Source organism: Wasmannia auropunctata, unplaced genomic scaffold, assembly GCF_000956235.1.
Source record: "Wasmannia auropunctata unplaced genomic scaffold, wasmannia.A_1.0 LD281762.1, whole genome shotgun sequence".
Classification (NCBI taxonomy): domain Eukaryota; kingdom Metazoa; phylum Arthropoda; class Insecta; order Hymenoptera; family Formicidae; genus Wasmannia; species Wasmannia auropunctata.
This window is the reverse complement of record NW_012081128.1, coordinates 26,643-38,200: the sequence shown is the minus strand read 5'-3', so window position 1 is coordinate 38,200 and position 11,558 is coordinate 26,643. Positions and strand designations below refer to the sequence as shown.

General features: G+C 28.9%; 2 protein-coding genes across 4 annotated transcripts in view; both read left to right on the top strand.

Moving 5' to 3' along the window:
* Positions 1–2,810, top strand: part of LOC105461648 (nucleoplasmin-like protein) — a 5,858-nt gene extending 3,048 nt beyond the window's left edge. The window contains exons 4-5 of one of the 2 annotated variants that reach the window (XM_011708155.1): positions 356–432; positions 1,522–2,810. In XM_011708155.1, coding sequence (XP_011706457.1) covers positions 356–432; positions 1,522–1,629 — 185 coding nt within the window. In that variant the 3' untranslated portion in view covers positions 1,630–2,810. Of the gene's footprint in view, positions 1–355; positions 433–808; positions 1,125–1,521 lie in introns of those variants that run through there. The other variant, XM_011708156.1, reaches the window with a different exon arrangement.
* Positions 2,811–2,946: 136 nt separating this feature from the next.
* On the top strand, positions 2,947–5,151 carry LOC105461647. 2 transcript variants are annotated; one of them, XM_011708153.1, is made up of 5 exons: positions 2,950–3,495; positions 3,718–3,859; positions 4,065–4,468; positions 4,561–4,727; positions 4,851–5,151. In XM_011708153.1, the coding sequence occupies exons 1-5, from the start codon at positions 3,388–3,390 to the stop codon at positions 4,966–4,968; spliced, it is 939 nt and encodes a 312-aa protein (XP_011706455.1). In that variant the 5' UTR covers positions 2,950–3,387; the 3' UTR covers positions 4,969–5,151. The 2 variants fall into 2 exon arrangements, with proteins under 2 accessions (XP_011706456.1, XP_011706455.1); XM_011708154.1 differs by lacking the exon at positions 3,718–3,859 and having other exon boundaries at positions 2,947–3,495; positions 4,070–4,468.
* The last annotated feature ends 6,407 nt before the right edge of the window (positions 5,152–11,558 follow it).

Here is an 11,558-nt window from a genome sequence, read left to right as displayed (position 1 = left end):
ATACGAAGTTATACGATGTGCGTGCGTGCGTGCGTGCGTGTGATGAACATTTTAAAGATGCAATATGAGAAATAAACGTGTATAGGTATATATATATATATATATGAAAATGTTAACCTGTGTTTAATTTTGAAACATTTGAGTTTATTTTGTAGAAATTATTTTGTCTATATTATGAGATAAATTTTAATTATTTATATATAAAATAAATAATAAAATATTTTTTCTATTTTGATTCATTAACTGACAGTATTACTTTATAATATACAACATTTAATATAACATGAACTTTTTTAAGTAATTATTTTATATATTTTTTTCTTACCAGTTAACTTAGATTCTTTAATTACCACAGGTGCTCACATTGATGAATTTGATGACATGGATGATGAAATGGAAGAAGAGAACATTGATGATGAGGACGATGAAAAGGTATGAATTATGACGTGTCTCATATATATATATATATATATATATATTAAAGCTAATTGAAAAAATATATATTCTAATAAATTTTATCATAATAAATTTAGTAAAATTGTTCCATAAATATTACGAATAAAGATAAAAGAAGATATTGTATTTATAAATATCAATTGACGGTAGAATGTATCTCTAAAAATGTGACTTTTGAATGCAGATTATCTGAAAATGTTATAGTTTATATTATATAAGTTATATAATTTACTAATGCATTTGCTAATGCATTTTATGATATATCTTTAGTTTATCTTTACATTCTCTCTCTCTCTTTCTATATTGTTCGAACCAGCAATCCAATTATATGTATAATAAATATCCATTTCAGGCACCGCGAAAGAAACGAAAGCTTTTATCAGGAGATAAAAAAAACGGCGTTGAATGAGTACGGCCGTGAATGTAGACAAATAGAATATTAAGATAAAAATAAACATTACTATATAGGCAGTGTGTCTTAAAAATATCACAATATTGCATTAAGGACATTTTTTATTTTGCTTAAAGCAGCTTTATCCTTTAAGAAAATACCCTTATAATTAAGGAAGGAAAAAGATGGAAAGGAACCACTTATGAAAACTCATGAATGTATTGATGTGTTTTCATTCATGTTTTATTTTTGTAAAATAAATCTTATTTTGCAAAGAGTTGCTTTTATTCCTTACTAATCACGCTTCCTTTTTTTCCATTTTTTGCAAAATCATTTATTTGAATTGTAATTTTTTATTGGATCTAAGGAAATCAAAAGTATTATCACTTATTAATATTTATATTGATAATGCAATTTATATATTTTTGTGGAAGTCAAAGTTAAGCTAACAAATTAATTTTAGAATTATAATTTGATTTTGAAATGCGATGAAATTTCATATTTATTTTGTTAAAATTTTCTTTGAATGGAAAAGATGTAAATGTATTATATATAAAGCCTTCCCATATTTCTTTACTTACTATAATACATACTATAATATACCGTTTGAATATTATTAGATATGGAAGTATGTAGAATTAATTGCATGTGATTACATTTTATATTTCTTGTAGGATCCTGAAGATGAAGACGACGAAGATGACGAACCTAAGAAGAAGAATGCTAAATTAGCAGCTGCCGCTAAATACAAAAATCAGGCTAACAAGAACAAGAAAAAATAAACAAGAGCCTTAACATTATGGAAATAAAACAAACTCTTAAGTTAAGATATTATACATTAAGTCCATCATTATCATCCGCATTTATGCGAATCTAGTATCATTTCATCAGATTATCATACAAAAAAAACAGTTGCCTTCCACCTTTTTAAAACACAACTGGACCAACAAAATAATAAGACAATTATATTATGTATAATTTTGGAATGATTTCGGATAATTTCTGATTTTCATTGCTTAACTTGAAAAAAATATTTGTGTGCTTTAACTAATTTTTTATGCTTCTTTTCAAATGAAGTTTATTACGATATTACCTCAGTTATATTGATATTTGTATAACATATCTTTGATATGTATGCTCGGATATTTTTCCAGAATGTTGTATATTTAGTAACATAGGATTTGTCAGAAGTTGTTAAAAGAAAGCAAATATTTGTGACAAAGTTTTTATAAGTATAGTTTCTTCAAAAAGGGGTCTCTTGATATGGAATACTTACGTGATTTAAGATAAAATTGAATATTTTTTCTCTTGATAAAATTTTATGTTCTTGATAACAGAGATCCTAAAACGGAATATTATTTTTTTTTCTTTTTTACTAGACGACTTATTGAAATTTATATGATACAAATATATAATTTTGGCATGATAAGACAATGTGATTAAATGATTTCCGGCCCAGTTGTAAAATTTGTGGAAAGCATGAATAGATCCATAACGAGAGATTTTATATTTTTGGTTTTTTCTGACATCGTGTTCATATCGATGCGACTCTTTTAGAGAAAATATATCCTAATGTTTAAACAAGACTTTTGGAAATGGTTCTCATAAAGAATCGCGAAACTAAGGCTCCAGTATAATTTATTATTTTCGTGTGTACAAGATGGGGGGAAAGGATTATTACTCATTCAAAAATCCTAATTCCAGAATTTTATGTCTCTAAAGATATCAACATTAAAAGAAGAAAATATATACGTTATCTCAACATTCATTCCATTTGATGAAAGATAATAGAAACGGGAGTTACAGGTGTACTGGGTAAATGTTCTTACATCAGCGTCATGTGCTATTAAAGCATATGTTGTGCATGTATAAAAAAATCATACGTGCGATTGATAAGTAGTCTGTACACCTATTTTGTACATATACGATACAATAAAAAATTTCACAACTTTTAAAATCCGTATTGCTTGGGTAAAATATTCATTTGAATGTAACCTGCCATATTGTAACAAAAATATTTATTTTTTTAATCTATTTATAAACTATACACATTATTAGAAAAAATAATTACTCATTTTTTATTTCTGAAATGATAAACATTGCTTTGTTGTATTATTTGAAATGTAAAATAAGCTTATTTTAAATCCGTAAATGCGAAATGATATTATTAATTACATTCAATACTTTTCGACATTTCTAACGTTTTTCGTTTATTTTATTTAATGTCATCGATTATATACTTATTTGACAAATAATTTTTGCACGTAGGTTATTTATATAGAATTAATGTGTGATATATCAAGAATTCCTCTTTTCTTTATTTTATATAAAGGAAGAACATTGTAATTCTTTAAACACTTAAAGTGAAAACAGATTTACATGCAGAGACGATTTAAAAAAATTCTAATATAACTCTGAAACTTGACTATTAAAATTAAACACGAAGTGTTTTAATATGATATAACCAATGAAATAATAGAAAATTATTGGATATACCTAAAAAAAATTACAAATTGGCATATGGAGTTCGATTTTGTGATATGCAGAATGTTAACTTGAATAAATGGTCTACTAATGTAGAAAGCAAAGTTTCCTGTGACAATACAGAATATGATATAGCTGATCATGAAATAGTAACTTTATCACAGGTACATATGTTAGTATATTTTATTCGATTATTGACTTATAAATTATAAAAGGATAAATTTCTAAAATACCTCATATTATGAGGTATTTTATATAAATGAATAAATAAACATATTAGTAAATTATTTTATACATTTTAAGAATCACTATTTAATATACTTGCAAATTATTACTTTTTATAATTTTGATAGTATTGATAACTGATTTTTAATTGTTGCATCAAGATAGCAAAATTGAATGAAGTTATAGCAAATTTAAAAGATGCTATACAGATAAAAGATGTACAATTAGAAAATTCACATCGAGAAAAAAGTAGATTACTTGCAGAGCTAAAGAAGCAACAAAGATACAATAGGAATCTTAAACGTAAGATTTAATTATTATAAGTGATTTTTTTCAAATATGTTAAGTAGATGTATTAACTCCTATATGTTTGTATATGAGTTATAATATAGAATATTATTTTGTCTATCCATAAAAAAAATCAGGATTTCATCGGTATAGTTTAAGAGATTCTAATAAATTCAAGAAATATAAATAAAACAGTACATATTAATTATTTTTATTGTAGAACAGTTAGATGGCGAAAGAATTTTCTACCAAAGGGAGAAAGATCATTTCATTGAAGAAATGCAATGGCACAGAGGCAGATATACAGGCAAAGTGTCGAAGTTTCAGCAACATAAGCAAAAGGAGTGCGAGAAAGTGCAAAATTCTTTGGAAAGAGAAAATAAGCAGCTCAGATTAGAACTGTCAGATAAAAACAAAGTTACGTATAATCTATGTGTGAAGTTTCTTCGTATGAAGCATGCTAAAGACACATTAAGATATAAATTAGACCAGTTGCTGCACGAGCATTTACTAGTAATGGCGGAGATGATGGAGAAGTTAGACGAAGCGAGAAAGGAACTTAATTTAATTGTGTCTGAGAAATTTCAAGAACCGTTGCCTCTTAATAAAGTTAAATTTTTACAAGTAAACAGTGATATATATGTCTTCCTCTTTTTCTTGTTGCTCAAATCTCTCGAATTAGATCGTATATTATATAATATCTTGTGAATCATTAGGTTGCACAAAGGAATAACAGATTGACGTATGAAAATGCAACATTAAAAATGCAGATTCATCAACTTATGCAGAACATAGAAAAATTGAAAAGCCACATGCAAAAACCGAGAAAAATTAATGTAGACGCGAAAATTATTGAGAAATTAGCAACGCAAAGCAGTACAAGGTATGTTTATGCGTGGAAAAAAAAAGAAATTATATTGAACTTTTATTGTTGCATACCTTCAATATCTTATATCAAATCTATATCTAGCATTGATATAAAAAATTAATGTTTATACACTTTTAGATCTACTCTAGATAAAACAGAAAAAGTTGCTTTGCTTTCTAAATTATCTCAACCTGTCGACCATACTGTGGAGACGATCTCGCAAGTGAATTCTGAGAGTGCAGATGACTGTGTTTAATGATGCTAATAGAGACGTTAAAAACAATTCTTAAAGGATTTCATGCAGAACGTGCACAAAGTGCATCAGGAATTGCAGAAACGGCTATTTTGCTAGAGAATAGATATAGATTCTTCGAAATAGATAATGTGTGTATTTATAAAATATATTCATATTTTTTCATACGTCCTTTATTAACCTTAATCAATTATTATTTATTTATTTATAATGTGAAAATTTTCTTTGAATTTTTGTAGATTTTATAACTTTAGGAATTTTCAGATTTTTTAAATATAAATTCGAATACTTTTCAGAAATACTAATTATAAGAAAATCTACGTCTTTCCAGAATCTTTCGTATATGTGTATATTCTGAAATATTCTAAAATTTTTAAGATTTCTCATTCTATAATTTTTGTAGAAAACTTATAAAATCTGGAAAAATTTAAGAGAAGGTATTATATTTTTTAAAAAATCTTCACAAACTTAAAATATTTAATTAAATATGACTTAAAATAACATTTTTAAAAATATGTACGATATGAGAATTTTTTCACCAAGAGCTTGTCTCGCAATTTAGGATGGTTTCCAATTATACACTTTGCGTTTCTCTTACATGTACATACATATTGTACCTTACATACACATATTTTTTTACATCATATAACATAACATGATAACACAAACTTAATTTGACTAGAAATGTTCCGAAAATTAAGATTAAAATTAACTACCAAAACAATTAAAACTTAAAAAACAGGATAACTTTAAATCCAACTTAACTATATAGTTTTATCTCAAAGATAAAATTAAATTGCACTATTAAAAGAACAAAACTAAATTATCACATATATACATAAGAATAAAACTTAACTAAATTAAATTAAACATCTCAGAAAATCTGAAATTCTTAACTAAACAAAAAGTAATCGTTGTTTCCAGGGAATGGAAAGTTACTTTTTTAAAAGTAACTAGTTATCGTTACTCGTTACCGAGTTAAAAAAATAACTAGTTACCATTACTAGTTACTGATTTTTAAAAATAATTCGTTATTGTTACCGTTACTTCAAAAGTAATGTTCGTTACTTTTTTAATGCTGAAATAAGATCTGTCTAAAAATTTAAGATGCAATTTTATATTTTAATATTAATAAAAGCAATACAACAATGACACTAAACTGATATATAAAAATACAACTAGAAAAAGGAAAACCTTTTCAATATGAGCTAGATTATGAGCTAGATAGTTAAAACTTCCAGCGTTATATGCTTAATATTTCAAAGTGAATTTATATATAATACAATCCAATATACATATCCAATTCTAAAAACTACACACCAATTAAATTTTAGATCTTGAAATGCAATTCAGCTAACATTTTTTTATAATATAATAAATTTTCAAAGTATTTTAAGATGCTTATAACGTAAATATCTTTATTAAATTACCTGTCAATTTAATTTGTGATATTGATTGACTTATGGCATTATGTTAAGATATCATAAACCAATCACAGAGCTATATTAATATTTTAAGATATTATTTAAGATATTATTTAAGATATTATTTAAAACAGTCTTAAAATAAGAATAAATTATATGAATGCTAGTTAAAGACTGAAGATTGTACATACGAAAATTTTGTCATAAATACAAAAAGTAACGATAAAAGTAACTGTATAATTCGTTACCGAAAAAATGTAACTACATTACCGTTACAGTTACCAAAAAAATAGAATAACGCCGTTATTAATCCGTTAAAAAGTAACTCCAAAAATCCAAAAAAAAGTAACTGTAACGGTAATGGCGTTACAAATAACGGGTTACTTTCAATCCCTGATTGCTTCTAACAATATAAGTAAAGAAAAAAATGCAATCAAAATCCAAATTAAAAAATTAATTCGCTCTATCCCTATTGACCGATTCTATTTTCCTCTTCAGCTCTTTTTCTTAATTTCTCCATCTCTTTTATTAATTCTGAACCCTTTTCTTCTTCTACAAATTCTTTTAATATTTCGCTTTTCGTTGCTTCGCATTTCCTCAATATACACGTGTCCTCTAATTTTTTACATTTTTATTTTTACATATTCTGCAACTTCGATCCTTTTAATTCTCTCTGTCTAATACCCTTCAACTCCTTTTGTCTTGTTTCCACTTAGCTATCAAATCCCTGCCCTTTCTTCCTCCTTTCCAAATATTTTGATTCTTAGTTATATTGTTGTCATTATATTCTTGTAATTACTCTATTATATTTAGATTTATTTATCTTTCACTATCTTTTTTCTTTGTCGCTTCTCACCATTTTCTTAAAAATTCTCTGCTATTTCTTGATTTCCTGTCTCTCTTTCATTTCCAACTACTCGTTTTTTATTCCTATACGCTTTCCAATCTCTCTTCTCTCCTCTTTATTGATCGCTCTTTCTCTAAATCCTTTATATACTTCTTTACTATTGTCTTCTTTATTTTGCAAAGCTTTACTTCATACTTTGCTGCTTTTCTGATCGCCTGTATTTTATTTCTACTGTCTTCGTTTTTTCCAACAATATATAATTTAGTAGATATTTTTCTACCTAAATTTAGGATCCACTTTGCCTAGGTATTTTCTCTTTGTCCTATCCAATCTATTTTCGTTCTGTCATCCCCATTGCATATTTCTACTCCAAACAAAACTTCTTATCAACGAGTCGAACATTTCCTTTTCTTCTAATGTTCTTTAAATATCTTCTCCCCTGTACTTTATCTCTTTTTCCGCTATATAATAAGATAGTTGTTCTTCTTCTTCTCTTTTTCTTATATATGCTTCTATATACGCCCCTCAATAATCGCCGATACAAAAATTTATATAATTTATATTATTGGAAGATAAAGAAACAAGTCCTAATTTGAAGACAAAACGCTTAATGTAACTAAAGTGATGAATATATTAAATTGAAATATTACTATAATTGTATATTTTCGTATAGCATCGAAATTCACGTGTTAGCTAGTTTTCATCACTTTCTTTGTTTTCTGATTATACTGTCTTACAATCAGAACCTAATTCAATACATATTTTTACTTTTTTGTAAAAATTTCTTCTGTTGATTGTCAAGCAATAGTGCAAAACAAGATTTATTTAATTATAAATAGAATTCTTATTCTGCGATATCAAACATTAAAAGTTCGACTAATTGTAAAATCGTTGTCTAAGCACTTTAAGGTTTTCTTCTCCTTTTCCTGTTTTTCATCGCGCTCGATTTTCTGCAAGCTGCGCAAATTTTAACACGTATTTTGTGCTATCTTAGGCCGGTATTTATAATCCGTTCTTATATTTAAAACTGTCTCAAGTACAGTCTTAAGATATCGTAGATTAACCAAAAGAACCGTATTAGCATCTTAAGACAGTGCACAGTGAGCCAGGGAGCTTGAAAAGGTGGCCAAAATTCAAAATATCGTTGAATTTTTTTGAAATTGGTATTTAAAAGGTTTTTGATGCCATTGATAACGAATCTTACACCAAAAGTTTAAAATAAAAAATGACTTATTCGCGCACCAGATACTCCATGCACGCACGTCCTGTGATCATGCCCGAACATGTCCAAGCCTTATATAAATTCTTTTATAAAATCAAACAGGATGAATAATGGAAATTAAAGCACTCTTCTCTCGATAGAAAAACGCAGCTCAAATGATAAAATCAATACGTACACGCGTACAATCGTGAAATCATAGTTAATTCGAGCGATTGGAACTTAATTGCGTTTTTGCGTGGAAATTACAGTATTCGCAAAATATCGCATAATAGGCTCAAAGTAGACATTACAATGAAGATTTTAAAACTTTAAACTTTTTATTAGAAGGTGGAACTTCGGGGAACTCGGAAACAGCAACTTGTACAAAATTGAAAAGAATAAAAATGGTGTCACAATACTCAAGTTAAGTTAATGTATATCGTTGTTACTTTTTTTAATTCAAATACTAGTAATATTGATATTACATGGAAGAAAAACTTATAAGCTACATTATAAGCTCAATTTTTTAAAAATTATAATTATGTTAGGATTCGAATAACATTTCTATTTTTATAATGCTTCTATAGGAACAGATATCCACCCACTTGCAAAAAAATTTCTCCACAGCTACTTTAACTCATCTATTTTAAGATAATACCGTGATAATAAAGTGCGAATTTGCATGTTGATTTTTGGCCACCTTTTCGAGCTCCCCTGGCCCACTGTGCAGTGTTGCAATAAAAACGGACTTATGAATATCGGCTTTAGTTCCGCGAAGTCATCGGCTTGAATTAGTTTTCTACAATCTAGCGACAAAATAGGAATTTCTGAGAGTAAAGCCCGTATCAGACTAAAGATTGAAATTGAAATTGAATTGGAATTTAACCAATTAGAAGAAAGAAAATCAATCTCAAATTTAGTGAACTTTGTTTTGATTGGTCAAATTCCATTCCAATCTCAATCTCAATCTTTAGTCTGATACGGGCTTAAGTGACACTTATTATTTCACTATGTTACCATCATTGAGCTATATTCTCTTCACCCAATCGCGACGTATATTATTAGCGATTTTAATAATGCAATTATAAAAGCCTTCGTGGAGAACGTAGGAAACGACTGACCAATACTATACATATATTTCATATAAGCCGATCTGCCTCTTTCCTCCTCTTCAATAAAAGGTATCGACAAAATGCAGAAGGGACGTCAATCCGAGAATGAATTCGTGGGCGTTCGACTATATCCTATATCGGACCGTTGCGGCGATTAAAGCGATAAAAAAAAGGGACGCGGTGTGACGCATATATTTCTGACGCTTCTGAGTAAGTATTTTATGCGCAAGCCACACACACGTACATACATCCGTCATATATGCACAATCTCTCTCTGTCATCAATTCTCAGGAATTTTTTTGCTAATACGTTCGAAGGACAAAAGTCTAATAACCGTTAAACGAAAAAAGAAGTTTCAAATTAATGAATAATTCTGTAAAGCGTTGTAACGTGAAAGCGTTTATTTTCGACGTGATTTCGGAATTTCATATAAACGTACGGTTATCTGACACTTCCGCTTTACTATCGTTAATTATCGAGATTCGCGATATTCGCGCTAGGCCTCGTCGGGATCGATAATTGCCAGGGTTGGGTAGTGGCTAGTTAAAAAGATAGAAGTTAAATTAAAAAGTTAAAAAGTAAATAATTTTAACTTAACTTAGTTACATTTTAGGCTCTTAACTTTTAACTTAATTTAGTTACATTTAATTTATCGGTAACTATTAACTTTTGATCTAACTTTCTTGAAGTTGCATTGTTAGTGCTTCTTGTAAATCCAAAATAAAATACATGTCTAAGTTAGTGTCTTTAAACTCAAATTTGAAAACACACATCAAGGCAATTGTAATAATATAATAAATATAGTCTGACCACGGGAAGGAATCACTATTCGCGGCTTACTTTCTGTGCATTAAATCACGTTGGAAGAAGTCCTTCGAAATCGGTCCTCTTTTCGCAGCTCGACAGAAATAAATATAACAAATATATACTTATTTAGAAACTTTATTCAAAAAACCCTAAAATTATAAAATGAAAAAATTTAACTTTAACTTTTCAATTATCTTTTTTTTATTAACTTAACTTTTTACTCAATTAATTTTATTGTGGACTAATTACTTGTATCTTAACTAAGTTAAATTTTTCGACTGTTAACTTTAACTTAACTTAGTTAAAAAAAATATTAACTTATCCAACTCTGATAATTGCCGATATGAAAAACGCGTTTCCGCGGGAAAGAACGGGATTGCTCGACATTCTCTTCTCTCGCGTCGGGCATCGAGCGGAAGCCGGTCGGGGGTTCGCGTCGAGTTTGCCGTCGCCGCTTATCCCGTCGCTGCGATATAGAAAGGGAAAAGAAATGCGGGTCAGCGGGTGGTTAAGTGCTACTAGGGAAACCTTTAGGACAGTTTACTGCTTCGGCTACGAGCTCCAGTCGTTTCTGAGCCCCCATTAAATACGACGGGTTGCGAGAGTTGGACACCCGCCGACTTCCCGACGACCGCGACGTCACACGGAGGATGTTTTCGCACGCTCCACGGAAAACACCGCGTGGAGTTCGCGCGCGCTCGGCTCCAATCGGAGGGTTTAGGTCGTATAGGATATATATACGGTACGTATTAAAATGAAGTGAAATGTCAGTGTGTGCATGTGTTTATACATCAATACATATATGTATATGTATGTGCGCGCACAATCCGTGAAATCCGGGAAACTGCATCGGCAAAGTCTCCGGTATGCTCGTCACATATTTATCGCTAAATGCGGCGACCATACCGTGTTTTATTTGTCGCGCGCGAATATCGCGACATGCTAAATGTGCAGAATTGTGAAAAATAATGACCTTTGGCTTTAAACCTTTCCAAATAGACGGAGGCGAGAACATATGATATTAGTAAAGTCAGTACCATTCTAATATATACTGTCGCAAATGATGATTGAGCCGCAAAATGACTTTAAAATTTTTTCCTTTTGTAGATATAGATTATAGAACATTTGTAATATTTGATATACGTCAAATATTAAAATGTCGTCATTTCAGTCATTTTTATTACTATTATTATTATTATTTA

Coding starts and splice junctions, on each gene's coding strand:
- LOC105461647 (XM_011708153.1), top strand. CDS start 3,388: ATGCAGAATGTTAACTTGAATAAATGGTCTACTAATGTAGAAAGCAAA. Junction 3,496..3,717: donor AAATAGTAACTTTATCACAG/GTACATATGTTA, acceptor TGTTGCATCAAG/ATAGCAAAATTGAATGAAGT. Junction 4,469..4,560: donor ATAAAGTTAAATTTTTACAA/GTAAACAGTGAT, acceptor GTGAATCATTAG/GTTGCACAAAGGAATAACAG.